A 27,292-nucleotide genomic window follows, 5' to 3' on the forward strand; every position below is an offset into this window, starting at 1 on the left:
AAGAGACACTTTACGTATATTAAAAAGGATTTTTGAATTTGGTGGGTTGTAAGTCAATTATAGTAACATTCACATTGCTTTCACTAGTACTCCAGATCTGGCTGTATGATGTAGAGACTTGGTATTGTTTGAACTTAGTGTCCTTTTCTGTTAAAAAGCAGATTGCTGAGTGTTTGTGTTTTGCTCATTTCCTCTGTGAGTGCATTTCCTTCTGATGAAGTTTACAGTAAATTGCATGTCCTGAGCTTCTGCAGAAAATACAAAACTCTTCTATTAGATACAGGGGGCTTTCTGGGCAGTTTGCTATTAGCTTGGTCAAAGGTCATGGAAAAGTGCCAAGACACTAAATAATTTCCTGTAATTGTTTGGAAAGTTGAATATCTCTCTCTCCTGAAGGATGACCATATGTGATAGGGTGATACAACAGCTGAGGGAGAATATTTACCAGCTGTGTGAAAAACATAATGAAGGATTTCCTCAGGCACCTTGATTAGATAGCTCTAAGAGTCGTATGACCTAGGTTGACACTCATAAATCTCCACATAGTGGGTTTGCAATTTTAGCCTAAGTCACCCATTAGATGCAGGTATCACCAAATAGTGGAAAGACACAATTCCAATTGTTAAAGACAAATGAAGAATATCAGCTATTAGAGTAATGTGATAACGTAACACACGCTCTGCCCATTGGCACCTTGAAAAAGCATTGGGGTCCTATTGATAGCATAGGACCCTGATTTGAATGGACTAATGAGGCTTCCACTTGTTTCTGGTGGGTGCCTGGACCTCCCATTTCAAGGGCTCCACCAGAATGGCGGAGATTCATGTGACGGCAGGAATGGGGAAATGTGCTGCACTGCTATTATCATTGTCCTATTCCCCCTAAGTGATTACCTAAGTGAAACAAGGAGCTTCCTTACAAAGAAAGACATTTCAGAGGATGAATCAAATTGGCATCCAGTGAGAGAGCAGCTTTGCTAAAGGCCGCATCTCCTTGGTCAGAGATTGGTGTTGGGGAGGGGAGGAGAATGGTCATCTATATTAAGCTGCTTATTGTTTTCAGGACCAATAGATTTGTAATTCTGAATGTACACCTCCTCCATTTGGATTAAGCATTCAGCCATATGCTGATAAATGTGGAGCCAATGTAATAGGAATGTATTGGTGCTGATAATATCAGAGTCAATGTTATGGCAACGTGTTGGTAATACAACCAACTGGAGTTTCAACCAGAATTTACAAGCCACTGGTAAAGACTGAGGACTGTTCAACCAAAGCATTGTGGTTGAATTTTTTTGCAGTGTTTCAAATTGAATCTGGTATCCTGTAGAAATAAGCATCAGGGATTTCTGAATTGATGCACAATGATTACATATGGATTTATTGAGGCTTTTTGCCCAGTTCAGTCTTTAGAAAGCACCTCTATTTCTGTGCAGGTAAGTACACTGTCAGCTCTATGACAAATCATACCTGGATTCAGAACTTGAATTTTGCTTCTGGAGTTTAGATACGCAATCCCTGATGCGCTGAAGCCTCGCAGCCGCTCCCCTTAAGCGGCCAGCGTCTCTCACTCCCTAACAGTATTGCTGTATACTAAAAACTGAAGTGAGGAGTGAAGATGTTCTTTCAATGGGCTCAAGTTTTTCTAATTTGTTTCCATACAGTAGCTTTCTGACATGAGATGGACAGATTTCTGTGCAATTATACTGTCAAAAATGTTGCAGTAAGTGCAGAAAGTGATGAGTCGTTGAATATGAACGCATAACCATCAGGTTAGGACGCTGATGTTCTCCTGGACCAAGATAGTTATCCGTTGTCCTAAATTAAGGGAGCAATCAGTGAATTGTTTTGTTCAATGATAAATTTGTGAAAAAACAACTTAAAGTAATTGGGTAAAGGGAATAAACATGATGGATATAAATAGACTGGAAGAAGTAATGCTGAACTGGACCAAGAGTGTGATTAAAAATATGCCCCCTGCCAGTATAGAAATGATGCAGATATCCATGTGAGATAATTTCCAATTTACTCCTGGGAAGTATAAGCAGACATTGTTCTGGCAGTTGTACAGACTTGATTCAGGATATGGCAAGTAAGATCAGAGTGAGTGAAGGAAAGAAATTAATAGCTGAGATGTCAATTTTCCAAGTTTAATGTGGAGACTCTGAGTTGTTAAGTGAACTCTGTCAGTTTAAAATTCCATGCAAATGTGGAAGGAGATTTTAAACAGGCCCGACTCCTGGCCCATGGTTAAAGTCAATGAGATGAAGCGAGCATGGCCAGGACTCGGGAGTCTACTGCAGAGAGAATCTCGTTGTTCCAATTAATGAATTGCCTCAACAAACCCGCGACCTCTACCACCTAGAAGGACAAGAGCAGCAGGCACATGGGAACAACACCACCTGCACGTTCCCCTCCAAGTCACACACCATCCCGATTTGGAAATATATCGCCGTTCCTTCATCGTCGCTGGGTCAAAATCCTGGAACTCCCTTCCTAACAGCACTGTGGGAGAACCTTCACCACATGGACTGCAGCGGTTCAAGAAGGCGGCTCACCACCACCTTCTCAAGGGCAATTAGGGATGGGCAATAAAAGCCAGCCTCGCCAGCGACGCCCACATTCCATGAACGAATAAAAAAAATGCACCAAGTCAGCTGGCTGAAAAGCTCAACAGGGGGAAAAGAGGAAACCGTAACTCCAGCAGAATTTAAACCAAGATACCGGGAATCCTTAAAAGTCACAAGAAAAGATGCTGAGAAAAGATTGAGAAACTGATGTATAAATGCTCCCAGAGCTAACATTTGTGCAGATCTAAAGATTGCATGCGTAGGGTTCAAAAACTGAAAGCTAAAAGAAACAAATGTTAAAAGTAAACTGGAGGAAGGACTGCATGAGGAACAGGTAATACTTGCAGCATAAAAACTAAAAAATGAAGCATTCCTGAATGAATGTGTTTCAGAAGTAAAGTTTTCCTTCATCACGAAAAAGTGCTCTGAGATGTTGCTCTGTGTATGAGGAGAACTACAGAAATGTAAGTTGTTGAATGGGACTTGCTCTCTTAATAGTCCAGGAAACATTATTAATCTTTTATATTTAACGTAAAAAGGCCATTTTAGTTTGCTGTTAAGTCGTCCTCTGTACTGACTTGTCTTACTGTGTGAACAGCACTAAGCTAAGCCAATAGTTTATCAGAGTAAGAAATGTATGGCTGGAAATTATGGTCTGACACTGTTTTCATTTGAACATACTTGTACCAAATTCCACAGAGGTGTTAATGTCTCCAATAAAATAGTGCAGAGAAGGATTTGGTACTGGCACGTTAGTATTTATATGAGAACAGCACTAACCATAACTTCCACCCTATAGTGAGTATTCCCTTTATTTTTCCTTCAGAGACTGCAAAGAACTTGCTGCTGTGTTTATGTGATTCTTCGTTAATTTTTATTCATTTTAAATAAATGTTAGAACTTAACTTTCAATTGACCGTGATGCCACTTGTTCCCTTGTTTTTGCTTAATCTTTGGTCTGCATGCTGTTTCTCTGATTTCCCTAGCCTTTTCATCTGTGATCCTTTGTGATCTCTTTTGCTGCTCTTGAATTATTTTTGCTGATTTTAAAGTAGGACTTTTTGCTATTTTGATATTAAACCAAATGAGGTCTGATTGTTAATAAAGATTTTTTTTAAAATGTGATCATTTGGTGATTTGCATGTCAGAAATTCTAGGACGCTAAGTACCTTTTAAAAACTCACTTGGAACAGAGTAGGGGGTTTCTTAATTAATGCCTTCAAGGATTAACTACTAAAGGACATTGCAGTGCATATGTCACATACTGTTAACATTCATTTCTTATACAGAGTTAACAACAAATCTTTGGTCATTAAAGCACCACTATCTGAGCCTGGTACTAAACAACAAAAGATTCATTGTCAGATTTTAAATTCACATGCACATATAAAATACTAATTTTCAAATTCCATGCAGACATGTCAATTTAGATTTGGAGAACTGGAAGCAGGATACTGATTAAAATCTTTAATTTGTCAGAGTTCCAAATGAATGCATTTCATTTTCACTTTCAATTGCATATTAGGACTGAGCCCTTAGTTTGCTTAATTGCCTGCTCCTTCTGATAAGCTATTGTTTGTTTAAGTATACATTTGTTCACGAACACCCATCTTTCTAGTAATTCCTTCCCTTGCCTGTCCTGAAGGTATTGACTCTTGCTGGTGTCCACTTACATGGACACCATCAGGGCTCAAGTGGAAGCCTAGCCAGTGAATGCTGACAGGCTATTGACCCATGGAGGGCATCACAGTTGAGGCCAGTCCTGTGCTTACCTGATGTCCATGCGCAAGCACTTTCTGGCAGGGTCGTTGGATTGATCAGAAGTGGTGACTTTGCTGATTTCTCCTTCTTAGTCCTGAGCATTGAAATTAGTACTACATCTTTATAGCTGGCACTTCTACTCATTAAGCTATTGGGAGATCAGAAGAGAATGGGGCACATATTCCTCTTCGTCATGCCTGGGGAATGTTCAGTTCCTAGGCACAGAGACAAGGAAACGAGGGTGGTTGCATCAGGTGTCGGCCCTCACAACACTGTGCTGAGATTTCGGGATACGTTCCAAGTCCGTGTAAGTATTCTAATAGGGCAAGAGGGGCAGTCCTATGGTGCGCCCAAATAGAGGAGCACTCCAAAAAAGCTGGTGGTGCGGCTTGAGCCAGAAACTTCCATTGATTTCTGGGTCTGCGGGAGCACCCCACTGTTTTATGGAAGCCTCAGGCAATTTAGATATGCTTGTTAGTAGTAGTCAGAAGGTCCCAATGCCGGCATCCGGGGGAGAGCCTGCAGCTGCATTCCTGTTCCTACCCCCTGATCACAGCTTCGGTGGGGGTGGGTCTGGGCTGAGATGGTGCCCGGGCCTGGAAAAATTGGTGACTCATCCGCTCACAGGAGCAGTTTATCCCCACAATGCATTCTGTGTGCCCAGCAGTGCCGTAGAAAGGAAAATTGGTGCTACTCTGTGTTACCAAAATTCTGATTTGACTTCCTCTCATCAAACACTGGGTTCTTTTAAACGGCCATGGTAGGACCATCCATAGGTTCTGTTTATGTGCCTGTAAGTCCAGATTGGTGACTTCAAGCTAACTATTATAATACTTTCCTTTTTAAAAAAATGAATTACTTCCTCATTTGAAAAGTGGGGTGTCTCAATGCCTTTCACCATATGTAGTCTGTATTTAATTTAGTTGTAATATCCTAGGACAGAGGTGAACCCACTTAACAATGAAAAATTAACATGAAAAAGCAGTAACAATTCATCCAACAGGAACATTATTGCAATTTCTATCCTTAAAAGTAATTAATACCTCAATAGTTCTTCTGTAATGTGAAATCTGTAAAATTTGTTAATTATAGTTATACAGTTGATTTTTCTTTAATGAGTTCATTTTATCAGCTCGTTGCTGTAAACATATTCTTTTAAACAATTGCCCTGCTTCAGTTTCTGTGTAAATATTCTGACAGCACTGATAACTCGTGCTCCCAAATTACAAGTTCCTACATTTTCATTTTTGCAATATGAACAGTGCTAAAATATTGCTCCACAATGTATAGGATGTGCACAATCCTCTTTAATACCCCTTTTACTTTGCGTAAAATAGTCCTGAGGAAACAACCTCATTGTGGCTCTCTTTGTTATTTATCTTTCTTCCTGCTTTGCTCCTATCCAAACCCAGAGATCTGTGATTCTTGTGGCTAAAAGGGAAACAATCTGATTTTGTACTTTTGGTTTTAACTGGAGAACCAATGACAACTTGCGAGAACTATAAGAGTGTGAGTCTCCAATTCAATTTGGTCTCAGGAGGTTGGATAATTTATGAGAGCGAAGTTGCAACTGCAGGCAACAGTACTCCATTAATGTAATACCAGGTTCAAAATTCTCTTGCTCTACACGGATAATATACTATGACAGGGCTGTCACTGTAGATTGATTGTGCTGCTGAGCTTTTTTGTTCGTTCATGGGATGTGGGCGTCGCTGGCAAGACCAGCATTTATTGCCCGTCCCTAATTGCCCTTGAGAAGGTGGTGGTGAGCCGCCTTCTTGAACTGCTGCAATCCGTGAAGGTTCTCCCACAGTGCTGTTAGGAAGGGAGTTCCAGGATTTTGGCCCAGCGACGATGAAGGAACGGAGATATATTTCCAAGTCGGGATGGTGTGTGATTTGGAGGGGAATGTGCAGGCGGTGTTGTTCCCATGTGCCTGCTGCCTTTGTCCTTCGAAGTAGTAGAGGTCGCCAGTTCAGGAGGTGCTTCGAAGAAGCCTTGGCGAGTTGCTGCAGTGCATTCTGCTCTCAAAGATTCTCAGTGTTAACATTCTGTGCCCTCTCTATGAATCCCATGCTGTATTGTGGATGCCCAATTATTTTGCTGATGATAACTGATGACACATTCATTCTCTTACTTTCTAAATCAATAGGAAACCAGCTGACCTGCAAAATCTGGCTCCAGGAACGCACCCGCCATTCATAACCTTCAACGGAGAAGTGAAAACTGATGTCAATAAGATTGAAGAATTCCTTGAGGATATCCTGGCTCCACCCAGGTAAGTGCCTCAGTGTAGGAACGCAAGATGCTGTTTCCCAGATATGCATAGGACAAGTACAGCATCAAACTAGATGAATGAACAGCACAGAATTGTGGCTGAAAATTTAAAGTGGTCTTCTGGCTGTAACCAAATAAAAATTACCACCAATTCCATACAAGCAATAAAAAAAGCATTGAAATGTGTTTAAAACTTCCTTAATTCAAGCAAATCATTTTGTAAATACCAAAGGTACAGGCTTTCAACAAAATTGGCCTGGATCTGTAACAGGTATGTTAATATTGATTGAATAAAGGAAAAAAATTGGAATGCTGATCTGCTACTTGCTAGATGCAGCTGCAAGATTCAAGCCCCACTCCAGCACTTGAATATAATAATAATCCAGGCTGACATTCCAGTACATGACTGAGTTGGTACTGCGCTGACAAAGATGCCATCCTTCAGATGAGATGGTAAGCAGTCTGTTCTGTTAGTTCAGGTGGACGTTAAAGATCCCATGGCACTAGTTGAAGTAGAGCAGGGAGGTGTCCTGGAGTTTTGCTTGATATCTGTCCCTCAGACAACACCACCACAACAAATTAAACGTGGGTCCCTTAGAGACAGGAGACATTATAATGGGGAATAAGGAAATGGCAGAGACGTTAAACAAATATTTTGTATCTGTCTTCACAGTAGAAGACACTAAAAACATACCAGAAATAGTGGGGAACCAAGGGTCGAATGAGAGCGAGGAACTTAAAGTAATTAAGATTAGTAAGGAAAAACTACTGGAAAAATTAATGGGATTAAAAGCCGACAAATCCCCTGGAACTGATGGCATACATCCAAGGGTTTTAAAAGAGGTGGCTGCAGGGATAGTGGATGCATTGGTTTTGATCTTCCAGAATTCCCTAGATTCTAGAATGGATTAGAAGGTAGCAAATAGCCTGCTATTCAAGAAAGGAGGGAGAGAGAAAACAGGGAGCTATTGGCCAGTTAGCCTGACGTCAGTAGTAGGGAAAATGCTACAATCTATGATTAAGGACGTAATAACAGGACACTAAGAAAATCATAATATGGTTAGGCAGAGTCAACATGGTTTTATGAAGGGGAAACTATGTTTGACAAATCTATTAGAGTTTTTTGAGGGTGTAACCAGTGGATGTAGTATACTTGGATTTTCAAAAGGCATTCGATAGGGTGCCACAAAGAGGTTGTTACATAAGATTAGGGCTCATGGGATTGGAGGTAATATATTAGCACGGCTGAGGATTGGTTAACGGACAGAAAACAGAGAGTTGGAATAAACAGATCTTTTTGGGTTGACAGGTTGTAACTAGTGGGGTGCCGCAAGGATCAGTGCTTGGGCCTCAGCTGTTTACAATCTATATCAGTGACTTAGATGAGAGGTCTGAGTATGATGTATCTAAGTTTGCTAACGATACAAAGCTAGGTTGGAAAGTAAGCTGTGGGGAGGACCAAAAAGGGTGCAAGGGGATATAGACAGGCTAAGTGAATGGACGAGAAGGTGGCAGATGGAGTATAATGTGGGGAAATGTGAAATTATCCACTTTGATAGGAAGAATAGAAAGGCAGAATTTTTTTTAAAAGGTGAGAAACTAAGAAATGTTGGTAGTCAGAGGGATTTGGGTGTCCTTGTACACGAATCACAGAAAGTTAACATGCAGGTACAGCAAGCAATTAGGAAGGCAAATGGTATGTTAGCCTTTATTGCATGGGGGTTGGAGTATAAGAGTAAGGAGGTCTTGCTGCAATTATATAGGGCTCTGGTGAGACCACACCTGGAGTACTGTACAGTTTTGGTCTCCTTACCGAAGGAAGGATATACTTGCCTTAGAGGGGGTGCAACAAAGGTTCACTGGATTGATTCCTGGGATGAGAGGGTTGTCCTATGAGGGGAGATTGAGTAGAATGGGCCAATGTTCTCTGGCGTTTAGAAGCATCAGAGGTGATCTCATTGAAACGTATAAAATTCTTAGAGGGCTTGACAGGGTAGATGCTGAGAGGCTGTTTCGCCTGGCTGAAGAACTAGGGATCATAGTCTCAAGATAAGGGGTCGGCTATTTTGGACCGAGATGAGGAAAAATTTCCTCACTCAGAGGGTTGTGAATCTTTGGAATTCTCTACCCTAGAGGACAGTGAATGCTCAGTCATTGCGTATATTGAAGACTGAGATCGATGGATTTTTGGACACTAAGGTGAATCAAGGGATATGGGGATAGGGCAGGAAAGTGGAGTTGAGGTCGAAGATCAGCCATGATCTGATTGAATGGCGGAGCAGGCGCGAGGGGCTGTATGGCCTAATCCTGCTCCTATTTCTTATGTTCTTATGTTCTAACTGGCCTTTTATAACATTGCAGTCTGTGGGATCTTGCTACAAGCAAAATGACTGTTATATTTGCCTGCTTGACAACAGCCACTGTACTTCAAAGTAATTCATTGGATGTGAAATGCTTTGAGATGTTTCTGAGAGATGCAATTTAAATGCAAGTCTTTATTTTCTTTTAAATATTTTTAAATGAAAACTTATATTAAAAAAATTGTCAGAAATTTCTCCCCCCTTCTAATGCCTCCAATGAATTCTCCTTCTCTGCCTGCACAACCTCCTCTGTTGTGCCCGAGGGATCCATCCCTGGTCCCCTGCTATTCATCGTCTACATGCTGCCCCTGGCCTTGACTGCATCAGCCTTCTCATCTGCCACCTCATGTTGAGTCAGGAGATGTGGAACCTTGGCATACTGCTGAACCCCAAGCTCAGCTTCCTCCTGTCCATCTGCTCTGTTGATAAGACTGCTTTTTTTTTAAAGCTCTGTAGCATTGCTTACCTCTGGACTTATCCGTCCTCCTCCATCACCAAAACTCTGGTCTGTGCTTTCATCATCTCAAGAGTTGACTTCTCCAGTGCTTTCCTAGCCAATCTCCTTACTTCAATTCTTCACACGCTTCCTCACCCAGTTAAAGTTCCATACTTCTATTACCACTGTCATCTCTAAGCTCCAGTGGCTTCCCATACTTTAGCAAGTTGGCTTCAACATTCTCGTCCTCAATTTCAAAGCCAGCCATAGCCTCATACCATCCTATCTTAATGATACCTTTCTGCCTAACATCACTGTGCGCATCCTCCACTCCTCCAGTAGTCCTTGTCCCCTGCTTTCCCTACTCCAGCATTAGTGGCTGCTTGTTCAGCCACAAAGCTCATGCCCTCTGGATCCCCCTGCCCAGTTCCCTGGTCCTTGTCACCTTCCTGCCTCAAAAATCTCCTGAACGTCTTTCTGACCATGTCTTTGGTCCTAACCCCTAATCCTCTCCATTTCCCCCCTTTCCCCCTCTCCTTTTCCCTCCTGTTTCATGTTCACTCTTTTTTTCCTCTTTAATCTAAAGTATTTTGTCACACATAAGGAGCAAGTTGTGGTTCTATTGCTACTTCACTTATATAATCATTTAATAAGTGCTGGTTGGCTAGTCAGCTATAAGGGACATCAAAGCTAACCTTGATGTTGTGCTCGCTGGCATCCACGCATCTTTTCAATGAGGAGTTTTTGGATAGCAATCAGGATTAAAAGCCCTGACTCAGGGGCTCTTTGCCAGTTGTAGCAAAATTTACCACTGCTCCAGCATGGACCCAAGATTGAACGTGAGCCCTTTTACAGGCTCTATGGTCTAGTTTCACACAAAGCTGTGGCCTTACCAACGAAGGCAGTGGGTTAGCACAAATGAAAAATATTTCACAAAAAGTCCACTGTATTTTTTTGGACCGGGAGAAAGAACCTGCATGGCTGGAGCTCTATTATTGGATTGATAATGTGCTATGGTTAAGAACATAAGAACATAAGAAATAGGAGCAGGAGTAGGCCAATCGGCCCTTCGAGCCTGCTCCGCCATTTAATAAGATCATGGCTGATCTGATCCTAACCTCAAATCTAAATTCATGTCCAATTTCCTGCCCACTCCCCGTAACCCCTAATTTCCTTAAGTGTGCCATCCAATGCTAATTTTATATCTGATGTCGTGGAGCTGATTGACAAGGTGCATATTATATCTGCTTTATGACGATCATGTGATACCAGTACTTGTTGTGACTGGTTGACAATTCTCTTGATTTTGCCCTAATTTAGAGATTCCGATAGTTCCTCAACCCTTGACAACACATTAAGAAAGTGCATCAAGTTCTGACAATTCCGGGAAGCACGAGCTCAGCTTGATAAATACTTCTGTTTTCACCAGCTGGGAACACAGAGAGGTCATAAGTGATAATGATGATGGGAGAAATTCCTCAGAAGGGAGTCATATCTCCCAGTATTCCTCCATCTGAGCTTTCAGTAACATTATGCCACAGGGATCAGGAGTTTCTCTGGCTATTTCAGACCCTGAAGAATATTTACAGCTACAGGTGATGCAGAAGTGATCAGATCGAGGTCAACAGATGTGTTACAAGCACCATTTCCCCCCCCCCTCCCCCTTCATTCTTCGAATGGTGTTAAATTCCAGTCCTTACAGTTACAAAGATATTTGCTCCAGCTGCAGAGATTAAATGCAGCATTTATACTTATCAATTTGCATCAATGGAAAGTAAATGCTAGGGGCAGACTAATTATCACCTTCCAACTGTTCCTAAAGCCGATCAGATTGTTGAACACATAAAAGCATCCTCACCCAATTTTCTACCATCATCTCCCGAAGGCGTTACCCCTTATAGGATACGATTTAACAAGTGCCAACAGCCCTCCAGTACTTGACTCATGTGTGGGCCTGGATAATAAGTGTTTGTAGGCTATTCAGCAATGGATGACACCACAGTCAGACCTGATCATGTTCACTCCTGGACTTTCTTTATTGGTAATGGTGTGCCATGAGAAGCAAGGACTCTGGTTTTTCCTTAGCTTATGAAGACTGAGGTTATTTGTAGCATCACAACTGCTGCTCTGATGCTGAGAGTGGAGTCAGCACAGACCAGGAATCAAACCTGGGATCTTCTTGTTTTAGTGATACACCAGGCAGTGTCTTTACTCACTAAGCCATTGGTGGAGCTTATGATACTTTGGGGGAAAAATTCATCAAGGGTCGTTTTTGGGCGGAGGTAGCATGATGCGCTAGTACCCTGCGCCCGATGGACCCCACGCAGGCAGCACGTGAATTCTGTGCTTCGTGCTACCCGTGCTGCTGATAGGCTGCATGGAGAATGAGGAGGTTGGAAATGGGGCGTGAGTTGGGGGATGTAGTTCAAATTATTGATAGCGGGCACAGATCAGGCGAACACGCAGAGCCCTTGCAGACAAAGCGTGTGGTTCCTATTGCACCCTAGCGTCTTCCTCCACTTCCTCTTCCGGCTCCACCCCCTCCTCCTCCTCCTCAGCTTCTTCCTCATCCTCCTGCTCAGCCTCTTCCACCTCTGGCTCAGGATCTTCTCCAATCATTGGTGGCAAAGGCTGGTCCCTCAAGATGGCGAGGTTGTGCAGAACGCAGCATACCATCACAAATCTGCCCACCTGCTCAGGGGAGTACTGCAGGGTTCCTCCAGACTGATCCAGGCAGCGGAAACGTTGTTTGAGGAGGCCTATCATAGAATCATAGAATCATAGAAGTTACAACATGGAAACAGGCCCTTCGGCCCAACATGTCCATGTCGCCCAGTTTATACCACTAAGCTAGTCCCAATTGCCTGCACTTGGCCCATATCCCTCTATACCCATCTTACCCATGTAACTGTCCAAATGCTTTTTAAAAGACAAAATTGTACCCGCCTCTACTACTGCCTCTGGCAGCTCGTTCCAGACACTCACCACCCTTTGAGTGAAAAAATTGCCCCTCTGGACCCTTTTGTATCTCTCCCCTCTCACCTTAAATCTATGCCCCCTCGTTATAGACTCCCCTACCTTTGGGAAAAGATTTTGACTATCGACCTTATCTATGCCCCTCATTATTTTATAGACTTCTATAAGATCACCCCTTAACCTCCTACTCTCCAGGGAAAAAAGTCCCAGTCTGTCTAACCTCTCCCTGTAAGTCAAACCATCAAGTCCCGGTAGCATCCTAGTAAATCTTTTCTGCACTCTTTCTAGTTTAATAATATCCTTTCTATAATAGGGTGACCAGAACTGTACACAGTACTCCAAGTGTGGCCTCACCAATGCCCTGTACAACTTCAACAAGACATCCCAACTCCTGCATTCAATGTTCTGACCAATGAAACCAAGCATGCCGAATGCCTTCTTCACCACCCTATCCACCTGTGACTCCACTTTCAAGGAGCTATGAATCTGTACTCCTAGATCTCTTTGTTCTATAACTCTCCCCAACGCCCTACCATTAACGGAGTAGGTCCTGGCCCGATTCGATCTACCAAAATGCATCACCTCACATTTATCTAAATTAAACTCCATCTGCCATTCATCGGCCCAGTGGCCCAATTGATCAAGATCCCGTTGCAATCCCAGATAACCTTCTTCACTGTCCACAATGCCACCAATCTTGGTGTCATCTGCAAACTTACTAACCATGCCTCCTAAATTATCATCCAAATCATTAATATAAATAACAAATAACAGCGGACCCAGCACCGATCCCTGAGGCACACCGCTGGACATAGGCATCCAGTTTGAAAAACAACCCTCTACAACCACCCTCTGTCTTCTGTCGTCAAGCCAATTTTGTATCCAATTGGCTACCTCACCTTGGATCCCATGAGATTTAACCTTATGTAACAACCTACCATGCGGTACCTTGTCAAATGCTTTGCTGAAGTCCATGTAGACCACGTCTACTGCACAGCCCTCATCTATCTTCTTGGTTACCCCTTCAAAAAACTCAATCAAATTCGTGAGACATGATTTTCCTCTCACAAAACCATGCTGACTGTTCCTAATTCGTCCCTGCCTCTCCAAATGCCTGTAGATCCTATCCCTCAGAATACCCTCTAACAACTTACCCACTACAGATGTCAGGCTCACTGGTCTGTAGTTCCCAGGCTTTTCCCTGCCGCCCTTCTTAAACAAAGGCACAACATTTGCTACCCTCCAATCTTCAGGCACCTCACCTGTAGCGTTGGATGATTCAAATATCTCTGCTAGGGGACCCGCAATTTCCTCCCTAACCTCCCATAACGTCCTGTGATACATTTCATCAGGTCCCGGAGATTTATCTACCTTGATGCGCGTTAAGACTTCCAGCACCTACCTCTCTGTAATATGTACACTCCTCAAGACATCACTATTTATTTCCCCAAGTTCCCTAACATCCATGCCTTTCTCAACCGTAAATACCGATGTGAAATATTCATTCAGGATCTCACCCATTTCTTGTGGTTCCGCACATAGATGACCTTGTTGATCCTTAAGAGGCCCTACTCTCTCCCTAGTTACCCTTTTGCCCTTTATGTATTTGTAGAAGCTCTTTGGATTCACCTTTGCCTGTTGCGTGTGGCAGCATGACTCTCATTATAGGCCTGCTGTGCACGTGTGCGTGGATTCCTGACTGGTGTCATGAGCCGCGGCGTGAGGGGATAGCCCTTGTCGCCCAGTAGCCAGCCTTTGACTTGCCGAGTCGGGTGAAAGATAGCTGGCACGTTGGACTGCCGCATGACGAAGGCGTCGTGACTGCTCCCAGGGTAGCGGGCATCGACCTCCATGATTCGATGCGTGTGGTCGCACACCAGCTGCGCATTGAGGGAGTGGAAGCCCTTTCGGTTGACAAAGACGGCTGAGTTGATGTGCGGGGCACACAGGGCAATATGTGCGCAGCCAATGGCACCCTGCACCATGGGGAAGCCAGCAATGTGAGCGAACCCCCGTGCTTGCTTGCTCTGCTTGTCGCTGTGGAGAGGGAAGGTGATGAACCTGTTCCTCATTTGGTATATTGCGTCTGTGACCTCCCTCATGCAGCAGTGCACTGCATACTGCGAGATGTTGCACATGTCACCAGCAGAGGCCTGAACCATAGAAATTTGGCGCCACGGTGACCGTCACAGCCACAGGCAATGTTGTCCTTGCCCTGCTCTGACGCTGCAGTTGTGGCCGCACCAGTTGACAGATCTCGATCACGGCTTCCTTGGTGAACCTCAGGCATTCGATGCAATCCTCCTCGGTCATGTTGAGGTGAGAAGATTGGTCCCGGAAGGCCCTCATTGGGTGGGGCCTCCTGCTCAGTGCCCTGTGCCTGCTCATCCTCCATCTCCTCGCAGCTTGACCTGCTATCCATGGCCCCTCTGCATGCTCCCAGTCGTGCTCAATGCCCAGCGGGAGCCCTAGCAGACCGCCCATGGTTTGCAGGAATGTTGTTCAACCACGGTTGTAACTTTCCGATCCGTAAGGCAGTACCTGCCAAAACGCACTCAAATGTAGTCCAGGAATTCTCAGTAAGAATAGGGAGCTTCAAAAAACATTTCCTACTCCTCCAGCAGCCAGAAACAGTAATCCAGCAACTAACCTGCAACACCTGCATGGCTCCTTTAAATAGCGCTGGTGGGGTGGGGGTCCTTCAGGCACTATAAGACACGTTCAGATGGTCAGAGTTAAGACTGTGCGTTGAGTTGAGCATTAAGGTCGAAAATGGTGTCTATCACTTTAAATCACCGTTGCACACTGATTGCACGCATTTTCTCCCTGCTTCACACGCTTCCAGCATTCTGTATTTGCGCAAGGGCTAACTCCTATACCAAGATGGCGTCTGGCGCACATCGTGCTGGAAACATGCGTGCGCATCCAAGATGCCATCTCTCTGAAACAACGGGCGCTACACGGCCCAATTTAGTGCCCTTTAATACCAATTCTGCACGATGCAAGATATGGAGGTGAAACAGGGAGCCCACTGATGATTGTTGTTGTGATTGCTGGTGGAATGTGAGTGTGTGTGGATGCTGGGTGAGGACAGGGCTGTGATTGCCCCATGAAAAAAACAGTCTGCTGACACTCACTGTCGAGATTCAAACCAGATGCATGGAAACTTGGATGAAGTACCAGAATGCCACTGGCTCATTGGAACAGCGTCCCAGCATGTCGCCAGCATGTATTCAAGAAAGGAGAGAAGGGGGATAAAATCTGAAAAATGTAATAAAAAATGACAAGTCACATTACAGCAGCATGACAGACTGCCTAGCCTGACACGCTTATTTTTATCTGATTTCATCTAAATCATAACCCCTGATGGCTCGGACAATCCGACCTTCCAACTGAAAGAGAACCTCCTGCAAGGAGAGAGAAAATATTCCTCCTTAATGGATCAATTGCTTTGAATTGAGCTTTGGTTTTAAAAACACAAGGGTGTTTTAACATAAACAGAGTAATACTATTGATTTGGTTTCTTGACTGGATTACTTACTACAGTAGTGTTTCAGTCTCACTAAAGTATATGTGATTAGTCTTGTTTACTGGGCAGTCCTGGCTAACAGTAGACGTGAGCTGATTTTCATATTGGAAGCTTGTCACTATTTTTTCACCATCAGTGATGGCATAGACTGGTTTTTATATTTTCAGTATAATACAAAAATCAGAGAAGTCAGGCTTATTTTGAGTATTTGGTTTAGGTCCTGCCCGTAGCCTTAATGGCGTAAACACACACTTCCATCGGGCAGACATGTTTGAAGGGAGCAGGCCAGAGATAGGGCTACAAAATGACAGTGCTGACTCTCACTCGCACTCTCTCTGAACACAATTTCCCACTAGAGGTTTAGGTTTGGTGAACTTACCATTATATGTTTTTGCACAGCTTTTAAAATAACACTTTAAGCTCTATAGAAATAATTTTCTGTGCAGGTTTTAGTTTAAAGCAAAATTAGTTCTATATGTGGAACTATTGCACATTCTTATTCAATAGTGCACAATTCCCACTACACCATGTAAAATCAATTTTTAGTCCTGTGACATTAAGAACCTCAAGATTAGTGTCCACAGGCATATTGAAATTAAAATCCTGCTCTTTGTCATTTTTGTAATTTAAAATGAGCTCTATATCACTGGTTGTGAAAAGATGCTTCAGAATAATTGTTCATCCGCAGAATACTGCTTATAATATAGGGACCCCTCCTATTTTAATAGTTGTTTGGAGACTTGCAAGGCATGTGGGTAAACATTCTTAAAAATGAGCAGCAATGTCACCCAGATCATACAACCGAAACAATATGGCTGATTTGAACGTGCACCATTCTTACATTGTCTTTGTTGGTGGTTTAATGTGTGGTGATTTTATAGTCTGTATTCCTCCTTTGTTGCAGCAATTCCCAAATTCCCAATCAGATGCAAGTGCTCCCTCTGATTGATCAGTGTAATTAACATCTGCACACAATTGCAGGAACAGTTACTGCACAAAGCAGCCTATTTTTTTCCCAGTCATTTTACTGCACAGCAATTCATCTTCAGAATGTCTCTCTGACAGCTACATCGTGCTGGAGGGAAACGGCAACTCTGTCCCTTTTTGTGTCTGGCGGTGAAACACTCCACTGTGTAGTTACTGCAGCTGATTTTCTATGGTTTCAAATGATTTCAGGATGAATTTTGTGCTCCTTGAGGTAAAAGAAGATTATATTAGAAAATTGAACATTCTTCCACGTAAAAAGCAGTCACAGTATCAAGCATGGGTTAAATGCAGTTCAGAACTGTTCTCACGATTAGCCTGGACTCCAACTCCCCCTTACTGCACCAGGACGAGATTTCTGAATGCTATGACACAAATCCTGTGAGTGAGACTGCACAGTTAGTGCTGATTAGTGTTTGATTACGGGCCATTTTATATTGTGTGTCAACTGGATGGCGGCTGCATAGGCTCATTTCATTTCTCACCCTTAACAACTCAGGAAACTGTAACCTCATTTGTCTGGGTTGGATTTGAACCCAGGTTCTGGGGGGGCGAAAGGGCACAATTGAACAGATTGTATCACCAACTGTGCCATATTTCAATTATTATGTCGTCTGTAGTGTTTATGACGTAATTATGTTTTTGACCTGCTAGATCGTATTTTGAAAATGGACAGTCAATAGTATGATTTTAAATGAATCCAAAAATGTTAATACTTGAATATCTCCCAAATTAATTGCAACATTATACCAGGGGTGTTGAGGGCCTCTTGGCCTTGCAATCTAACTGTTGCTGTTTGTAAATGTGCTGTTTGTGTTAATCACTTGGGTGAAAGATTCAGCCATGGTGATTCCAGCATCTAGCACGATACAGTCTGTTCCTTAGAATGGATCGGGACGTCTTTGCCAGACAACCTCTGTTCTAGGTTGTTCTAGGATTTGATGCCAGACATCAAACTCCACTCAAACAATAGTCCCTCTCGCGCCTGAGAAACACTGATCAAAAATCAGCTAGAACACTGAAGCCTGGATTTTCCAATTGCCGTTATTTAACTCCCGCTGTATCCCATTTATTTTCAGTGGTGCCAATCAGAAGATCAGGGTTTGGGATTTGTAGTGGTAAATGACGGTTGCATTTATAAAGCCCCCTATCACATTAAACATCTCAAAGCAAATTACATAACAACTCACTTTTTGAAGTGCAGTGTTAAGAACTTTAGAAATAGGAGCAGGAGTAGTCCATATGGCCCTTCGAGCCTGCTCCGCCATGCAATCAGATCATGGCTGATCTTCAACCTCAACTCCACTTTCCTGCCCGATCCCCATAGCCCTTGATTTCCCTTGATTGCTATTACGTAGGAGATATTACTAAAGCAGGCAATAATATTATTATTATTTTGAAGGGAAATAAATGAATTCAAAGCAGTTACATGGGGTGGGATTATCAATTTTGATCACACGTAAAACACACCAGTCATTGAGTTCATTTAAGGTATAAAAATGATTGGAGTGGGAAATAATTTACAAGGTAATGTAACAGAGCATTTAAATATCCTTGCATTTACTGTAGCCTAGATTAAATACTAACTAAAAATAAAAAAAGCAATGTACTTATTTTCACTAAATTTAATTTATACTCGGCTTCTAGTAGAATTAGCATGTTTAGCAGTAAGTCAGACAAGGAATTCTCATTAGGAGAAGGGTCTATAAAACTCCCTGAACTTGTATCACTCATGACTTATTTGGTCAAGTCGGGGATATATTCATATTCAGTGCCTTTATTATAAAGCATCTGTTTGACATTAAACAATCTTACACTGAATGGAAGATTTGTGGCCATTGTTCTTGGTTATACAAAAAATTACCTTAAATACCTGGATCGATTTCTTGAATGCTCCCTTTCTCCAGTCTTCTGTTGGTGCTCAGTATGTAAATCTCATCATAATATAGTTTCCATATATGGTAGGGTAATTTTGCACTACAGGATGTTTTCGGGGCCCAGCTTCTATTTTTAGCTGTTTACATTTCGGTCATAAGTTACTCTGAAAGTCTCATTTGAATTCTAATCAGTGCCTCTGAGGAGCAAGTAGCACTTTTGCACAGATTAATTACGATTGACTGATTGTTTAAATCAGATTTTTAAAGGGACAGATGGGTTAAATCTCTGGTTTGGCTCTCCTTGTGGCTCACGGAGTAAATGCCCACTGTGGAACCGAGTCAGACAGACCAGGAAGACCCCAGGTTCAATCCCTAGTCTGGGCTGAGTTAGCTGATCCCAGCTGGGGCAGCAGTAGAAAGTGCTACAAGTGACAAGAGAGCTCGGGGCAGGGAAAGGGAGTAAAAGTCAACTCGGGTTTCCACTCCGAGTAACCATCCAGTAACCCCTGCTGGAAAGTGTACATGTCAGTGTGGATGTCAGGCGAGGAATGATAAGGCTTGGTTGTGGTGACCCTATGATTAAATAGGCTGTTGACACTCACTGTCCAGCTTGACTTCTGAAGAATGGCCACTTGGACAAGTCAAGGAAGGCAGCCAATGTCAATAAAACCATTGCCCAGCATGAGTGAGGAGAGAAGCAAATGTTGGAGGAGGGGAAAAAAACCCAAGTGGCTAGAAATGGGCTACAATCTGATTTTTCTGACAAGTCAAACCTAGTTCCGATTCAGATTTGGAATGTGTGTCAGCTCCAATCCCTCGCTGAAAGTCTGACTGGGTTCAGTTCTTTGCTGTGAATATTTATGGTAAATGAATATCTTTAGTCAGTTTATCCTCATTTTCTTTTAAAGAAACCTGTTCTAATTGTTAATACAAGAGTGACAACCAAAGGTAAATGCCCTGAATTCATCACCTTACTTTTTTTCTGAGGCCAGTAATTAAATTTCAGTTCAGACTGAGCTGATGTCAATTATCTGTGTTTGGGTGGTTGCACCATCTTGGATTGTTTTCTGTAAATCTGAATTTTCAAATGTGCTCCCCTGCTATGCAGTTTACACTAATTTGTTGTGGTGATCCATTTATTAACAATCCCACATAATTTATGAAAGGCACTTGAAATGAACAAGTATATGATTGAGAAAAAGAACACAGAGAGCTTTACCAAGAATCGACATCATGGGATAAGTATGCAGTGATGTGTCTAGTAAAGAAAGAAAGACTTTCACGACCTCAGGATGTCCCAAAGCGCTTTACAGCTAATGAAATCCTTTTTTGAAGTGTAGTCACTGTTTAATGTAGGCAACGCAGCAGCCAATTTCTGCACAGCGAGATCCCACAAACAGCAATGAGATAAATGACCAGATAATCTGTTTTTGGGTGTTGGTTGAGGGATAAATACTGGCTAGGACACCGGGGAGAACTCCCCTACTCTTCTTCGAAAAAGTGCCGTGGGATCATTTACATCCACCTGAGAGGGCAGACGGGGCCTCAGTTTAACGTCTCATCTGAAAGACGGCACCTCTGACAGTGCAGCACTCCCTCAGTACCGCATTCTGGTGTCAGCCTAGGTTTTGCGCTCCAGTCTCTGGAGTGGGACTTGAACTCACTAACCTTCTGACTCAGAGGCGAGAGTGTTACCAACTGAGCCTAATCAACTACGTAGCCAATTGTACTGAAATATCACATAATCCTCAATTTTATAGAAACAGAAGCCTAAATCCTTCTCTGTGTAACTGTTCTGTGCTTTAAAACTGCTGTTTAGAAGCAGTGTGGAGGCAGATGTTTTTTGTACTGTCTCCACCATGTAACTAAACGAGGGAAGATTTTCTCTGTTATGTACTTCTAATGAAATTGTACACATGAGTATAAACAACATGTTTACTTTTTGCTACAAACTGTGAGTTAAGGAAATATTCTCCTGGATGAGTTTTGCTCCACAGATATGGATTGCTCTACATAACTCACCCGCTTTTCCGTGTCATTGGAGTGAAACCTTTGTATAAAATATAGAATCACAAGAATTTACACCACAGAACGAGGCCATGTGACCCACTGCACCTGTGCTGGGCCTCTGAAGAGCTGTCCACTTCATTCCGCTGCCCTTTCCCCATACTCTTTCAAATGTTCCTTTTTCAAATATTCTTCCGCTTCCCTTTTAAATGCTATTGTTCTGGATTTTGCTTCCACCAATATTTCTGGTAGGGCATTCAATGTCCTAAATACCCTCTACGTTAAAAAAAAACCCTAACCTCTCCCATTGTTCCTTTGGTGGTGATATTAAATATACACCCTCCAGATACCAGCTCACCGATCAGTGGAAATGGTTTTTTACCTATTTACATTGTCAAACATTTCCATTATTTTTTTTCATTACAAAAGCATTTGGTTTTTTACCAGACTGCGTCATACGCGCAGTTTCAAGGATAAAATACAGGGGGTAGTTTTCCAAGTGCTTGCTGCCAACAGAGTGACCTTTGAAAATTGGCCATATCGTAACAATTATGGCAGCTGAGGCCCTAATAAGTGCATACTCTCTGTTGTTTTCTTCGTGTTTTTCTGTCTCATCCCTTTTCTGCATTCCTCTCTTACTCTCTCTTTTAGCTCGTTATAACACTTTGGACTTTGGAACAATTTAATGGTGCACCCTGTCCCTTTAATATTTAAAGGAACTGATTGCTTTAATTTTGGCATGAATTGCTGTGATGACATTAATAAATACTTAATAGGATAGCATGACTATTTGGAGTCCTGATTCCAAAATGACAGCCCCAGCAATGCTGGGGAGAGTGGGGCCAGCTCAAGTGTTTTGGGGCACCTTGCAGGAACTGTTACATGGGCCCTGACTAACCCCCAACCCCCCACCTCCAAAGACTGAGTTAGTCAAGCACTGAAGGAATGGGATGTTATTCTAACGTGTCCGGCATGCATCATCTTGGGACATTCAGAATTTTACGTGCAAAATGGCAGATTCTGCTTGGTGTGTTTCCCTGCTCTATCAATTTATTTATTTTTGTTCTGGGGCACAACATAACAGGTGAGATGGAGGGTCCCCAGTTGTATCCAGAGAAGGTCCACTTCTCTCAATTCTACCAAGAGATAGGACATGGCCTCTATCCTGGTTACTGAGATCAATAAATTATTTCTCTTTGTTGTTTTCTTCGTGTTTTTCTGTCTCATCCCCTTTCTGCATTCCTCTCTTACTCTCTCTTTTAGCTGAAATTCCTGTTTTTGTCAATTTTACCAATCAAAAGCAACGTTTGCCAGTGAGGAGAGGAAATTTCACCAGCTCTCCTAAGTCACTGTTACTTTCCCCCTTTTGCTCTCCCTGTGTATCTGTTTCACTCCTCTCTCTCTGAATTTCTATTTACTCTATCTCTATCTCTATCTTCTTTATCTCTGTTACTCTTCCCCTCTTTTTGCTGTGTTTCTCTTTTTCCTACTTTGACTGACTGTTTCTGGTGCTTTCTCTGTTCCTCCAGTGATCTCTGGATCCTCTTAACTGTGGTCTTTGCCCCCAGTAATCTCCAACTGCTGTCTTTTTCCTCCAGCGTTCTCTCCCAGCTCTATACCCTATCATTGTACATGACACTTGCACTCCTCCATTCTCCATACTCTTGAACAGCTGATCAGCGCACTGGTAGAAGTTGTTCTTCTGCTCATTGGGTCCCTGAACAGCTAATTGATGCGTATTTGCTGTTTGACACTGGGGAACTTCCATACTAGGAGCCCCTATAATCACAGGATTTGAAGCCGCTGGCCCTAAGAGAGAGATCAGACCAACAAAACAGGTTTTTTTAAGTAAGTTTTTAGTCAGAGCTGGAAATCAAATAACTAAAATATCCATGTCATTAGTTATGGCAAATTTAGGGTCTTGATTCTTTCTGAAGAAGGAAATCAGAAAAAATAATGGCCACTACAGCCATATCAGGCAGCACCCTGAACATGACTTTAATGGGCTTTAAATATTGTGGCACATATCACTGTGACACCAGTTAAACTTTACATTTTCTGAGTTTGGGGGAATATAACCACTTTTTTATATATACATCACTGACATTTCAGAATTGACAGAAAAAAAATCAGCATATTATAATAATGCCAGTGAATAGCCTGGATTTTAACAGCTAGGCTGACAAATTGTCCATAGTATAAATGATGCCAATTTATTATGGATGAGTTGTGTTTTGGGAATGGAATCTGAGCTCCAAAGCGTGGATTGCAGACAGCTCACACACAATTAAACGTTTTCTCTGTTGATGGGGAGAGTGGTGCTGGAATAAATCCTCAGTCCGCGATTTAGAATTTGATAAACATTTATAAAATCCCATGCTGAAGTTCTTTGCTGTACAATGTGCCCAACAATAACAAAACTAATTGAAAGGAATGATGCACTGTGGTCGCACCATGTGGTCGTTGTTCTTGCAATGCATTTTGGGTATTAATGGTGGACTTGGACTTTATGTTTAGATCCCGTCTTATAAAGTCCCCAGTATAGTTATGGACACCTAGTTGCTATGTGATCAACTCAGCAAGTTTGTCTTCATATGTCAACAGCAACAATTTTCATTTATAAAGCACCTTTCTCCCTCAATCTCTCTAAAGTGGTTCACAAAGAATTGGTTGCAAAGCATTAGGACAAGGAAAATAACATGCAAAAAAAGTTACAAAAGAAAAGGTGGCCACTTTGATAAATCAATTTTCATCCTTAATAAATTGGCATCATTTATACTATGGACAATTTGTCAGCCTAGCTGTTAAAATCCAGGCTATTCACTGCATTATTATAATATGCTGATTTTTTTTCTGTCAATTCTGAAATATCAGTGAGGTATATATAAAAAAGTGATTATCGTAGGAAAGGAGGTGATTAACTCACCAGAAAATATAAATTTAGAGGAATAAAGGGATTAATGATAAGTAAGCAAGTGATTTGATGTGATTCCCACGGCCATTACTCCATGTAGCATGATTTACTGCCTGACTGCAAAAATTTTGTATGCCAAACCTAGAGGCAATAAAAATGCCAATTTCTGAGCAGATCTGACTGACAACAAATCAGCTGCCCTCACAGTAAGGACACTTAAGGATTCAGAGTTAGTTTTCAACCAAAATTTTCAGTACTTTTCCAAAAGAACCATTTCTCGTGAGATCAGATCAAATGTAGTGTAAAGCAATCATTCCTAATGAAACAAAACAATGGAACTCCTGGCCTACAGTACTAGTGTGTGTGTGTGTGTGTGTGTGTGTGCACATGCATATACCATATACTCATAATACCACCGTGGGAGAGTTTAAAGAGACTTTAGAGACGCTGAGGGACTGACTCTCATCTTACAGCTTAATCCCTCCAGCCTTTTTTAGAACTGAAAAAAACACTCAACTGAGATAGAGCAGAGGTGAAAAATAAAATCTGGGACTGACCCACAGACAGTGTCAGGCAAAGCAAACAGTTGCAAGAGGCAAGCACAGTTCATATGAACTGTTGGTTTCTAATATTTTTGCAATTGTTAGTTTGTGACGTCTTTTAACTTTCCAAAGCACAGAATTCAGTATTTTTTTTCCTTATTAGGAGGGAAAGGTACAGAAGGAGTCTGACCCTCAAGGCCTCAGGAAGCTGGAACCTTCAGTTCTATTCATTCGTGGCATATGGAGGTCAGGTTGCCTGAAATCTGCCAAAATCTGATCTGTATTTGCCACTATAAATTGGATCGTATGCTCTGAATTGGTCCTTTGTAAACCAGACTCACCGCAGGGGTAGGTCTCATACCAGTGCTAAAGCAGAGGCTTGCAGACAAATGCTAGTATTAACTGACAGTGGAATTGTGACTCAGATATTTCCACAGCAGCAGCCTCATTCCTCCTCCTCTCGGTTGCCACAGCTTCTCAGTACCACCCACTACGTCCCACACGCACCACATGCCGCCTCTTCTTGCTTCCATTCATTAAAAATAAACTCTCAAACAAATTGCAGGTACATTTATGGGGTACCTGTGTGCAAGCAGTCACAACAAATTTAATTTTTAATTTGGAGTTCAGTTAGATCACCCTCTGTGGCGGGACTGTGAGCCCTGATTATGAATCTAGATTTGAAAAGGTAATATTAATATTTAGCCTTGCGCTGCTATGTACAGTTTCACATCTGGCACGATTTTATGCACAGCGCACATATCAGACAGATGTAATATGAAAAGAAATAATCAAATAGGTTGAAGAAAAATAGCAAACATAAGAAAATGCTAAATGGGATTTCACAATGACCCAAAGACCTGCAATAAGAGTGTTGTAGTTAACACGCTGTTTCAGGAGAGGGACTAAGGTGTGGTTGAAGAAAGGAATATCTAAACCAAGCTAATTCAACAAGCAGTTGAGTGTAGAGTTGGTCGTCATGATGTATATTTTATTAGCATCATTGGTTTCATGGTTCCAGGTGGTTTGCTATCACACCAGATGAGTAACACTGAATGTGATGGCCATGCCTTACATCAAACTGCTTTATGAATTTTTAACACTGTTTCCAGCTGTATTTATTTAGCTCTCGGGGGAGGGGAAGTTTTTTGTCTGGGTCAACCTGCGTTGTTTAGTCCAAACTGGTTTAATGTTGTTGGAGGAATAGTGTAGCATTTTCAAAACAAAATGAAAGGTCTAAAGGGTATATTGTCAATCAAAGGTTGTCCTGTGGATCCATATATTTCTATAATTTCACTTTGAAAGATAAGGGCTCCAAATATCCGCAGGCCGTGATCGCAGTTGTTACATTGGATCATGGCCAACAGTGCCTTCCAGCACTGACTCCGCCAGAGTTTGAGGGTTCAGTTCAAGGGCACATAATTTACTCATTCCAGCAGGTTCCATCACCACTACAGGCACAGCTCCAGTATCTGCCTACTCCATGCAGCTGGAATATCCAGCACCTGGCCACTAATTGGATGGGGTTTGCCCTGGGGACTACCCCCCCACACACCGGACCCCATTTTGCCATCTATGTCCATATTTGTTTTTTTAAAGTAACTTACCTTTTCCTCAGGGGGCAGAGTGCCACCCTGGCTTGAACCCTCACTCTCCCATCCGGTGGGACCCACTTGCACCCATCCGGAAACCTGTATGTCTCATCTCTCTCAATGTTCTGGCCTTCAGTAATATGCTTGTATCTTGACTTTGCTACCCTCTTGGTGATATAGGTCTTGTTTCACCCCTTATAAAGCCACTAGACAATCCTGGAATTGGTGGGGATCTGATATAATTGGGTCCCTGCCTTTTTCCGGTGGGGTTCTGCCAGACTCCTGCTGTAACTAGAGGAAATTCAGGGCCAAGTTTATTTTTGGTAAATGTTATGTGATAGAAAATATTACAAAAGCATTGTTTCAAATTCCCAAACTTTCTATCCTTGTCTCCTTTCACACTTGACTCAGAACCAGTTACTTTTGTGGGTGAGTTTCATCGGAAAGAAAGAGTAAAGATCATCAGGGGAACAGTCCCATTCCGTGAAGCTCATTTCCTGATGACTAGTCATGGAACTACATTAATAGTGGTGGTGGAGGAGTGTGTAGCCCAGCCCCATTACACTCCCAAGGTTGAAGAAGCAGTGGACAACAGTTTGGGAATACATAGAATTACATAGAATTTACATCACAGAAACCCATTCGACCCAACTGGTCTATGCTGGTGTTTATGCTCTACACGAGCCTTCTCCCACCCTACTTCATCTAACCCTGTCAGCATATCCCACTACTCCTTTCTCTCTCCTTTACTTATCTAGCTGTCCCTTAAATGCGACTATGCTATTCGCCTCAACTAATCCATGTGGTAGCAAGTTCTACATTTTGACTACCTTTAACCCCTACTCTCTTTTCTGTTTTGTGTCCAGTTTGCTATCCATTCTGCTACTTGTCCCCTCGGTGTCAAATTTTGTTTGATAATTGCTCCAGTGAAGCGCCTTGGGACGTTTTACTATGTTAATGGCGCTATAATGCAAGTTGTTGTTGTTGATTCCACATGCTGTGACCTTAGTCATGAATCTACTATGCGGTACCTTTTGAAAATATAATTTGATGGTGGAAATGCTTTATCTCTTTAAACCTGATTGATTGGGCTTCCCTGTTTTGGGTACTTCTCTTTTGTATTATGAATTGCTGCCCTCACCTGACTTACTCTGCCATTTGAAACAGAATACTGGGATGTAGCCACTTCAATGTACAAAGAATCACAGCTAGAAAGTCACATGGAGACCAAAGTGAGAGCCCAACAGCCAGTGGGACTTCTTCTCCACAAACACACCGTTTTGGGGACAAAAATACCAAGAGCCTCTGGAGATTATTTGTGTGGTTTTGTGAACATATTTTCTTCTGGTAAATAATTCCATTTTTGTTTTACTTCAAGAAAATGTTCTGTAAACTTAATTGCTGATAAACGTACCAGTTTCCTGAGAAATGAATCTCTTGGGTTAAGATTTCTAAAAGCAACTACATC

General features: G+C 42.3%; 1 protein-coding gene across 1 annotated transcript in view; it reads left to right on the forward strand.

Moving 5' to 3' along the window:
• LOC137342584 (chloride intracellular channel protein 4) overlaps nucleotides 1-27,292 on the forward strand; it is a 110,937-nt gene that overhangs the window by 53,615 nt on the left and 30,030 nt on the right. Inside the window, exon 3 of the mRNA XM_068006575.1 lies at nucleotides 6,483-6,608. Within this exon, the coding sequence (XP_067862676.1) occupies nucleotides 6,483-6,608 (126 nt within the window). The remainder of the gene's footprint in view (nucleotides 1-6,482; nucleotides 6,609-27,292) is intronic.

Source organism: Heptranchias perlo, chromosome 26 (assembly GCF_035084215.1).
Source record: "Heptranchias perlo isolate sHepPer1 chromosome 26, sHepPer1.hap1, whole genome shotgun sequence".
Taxonomy (NCBI): domain Eukaryota; kingdom Metazoa; phylum Chordata; class Chondrichthyes; order Hexanchiformes; family Hexanchidae; genus Heptranchias; species Heptranchias perlo.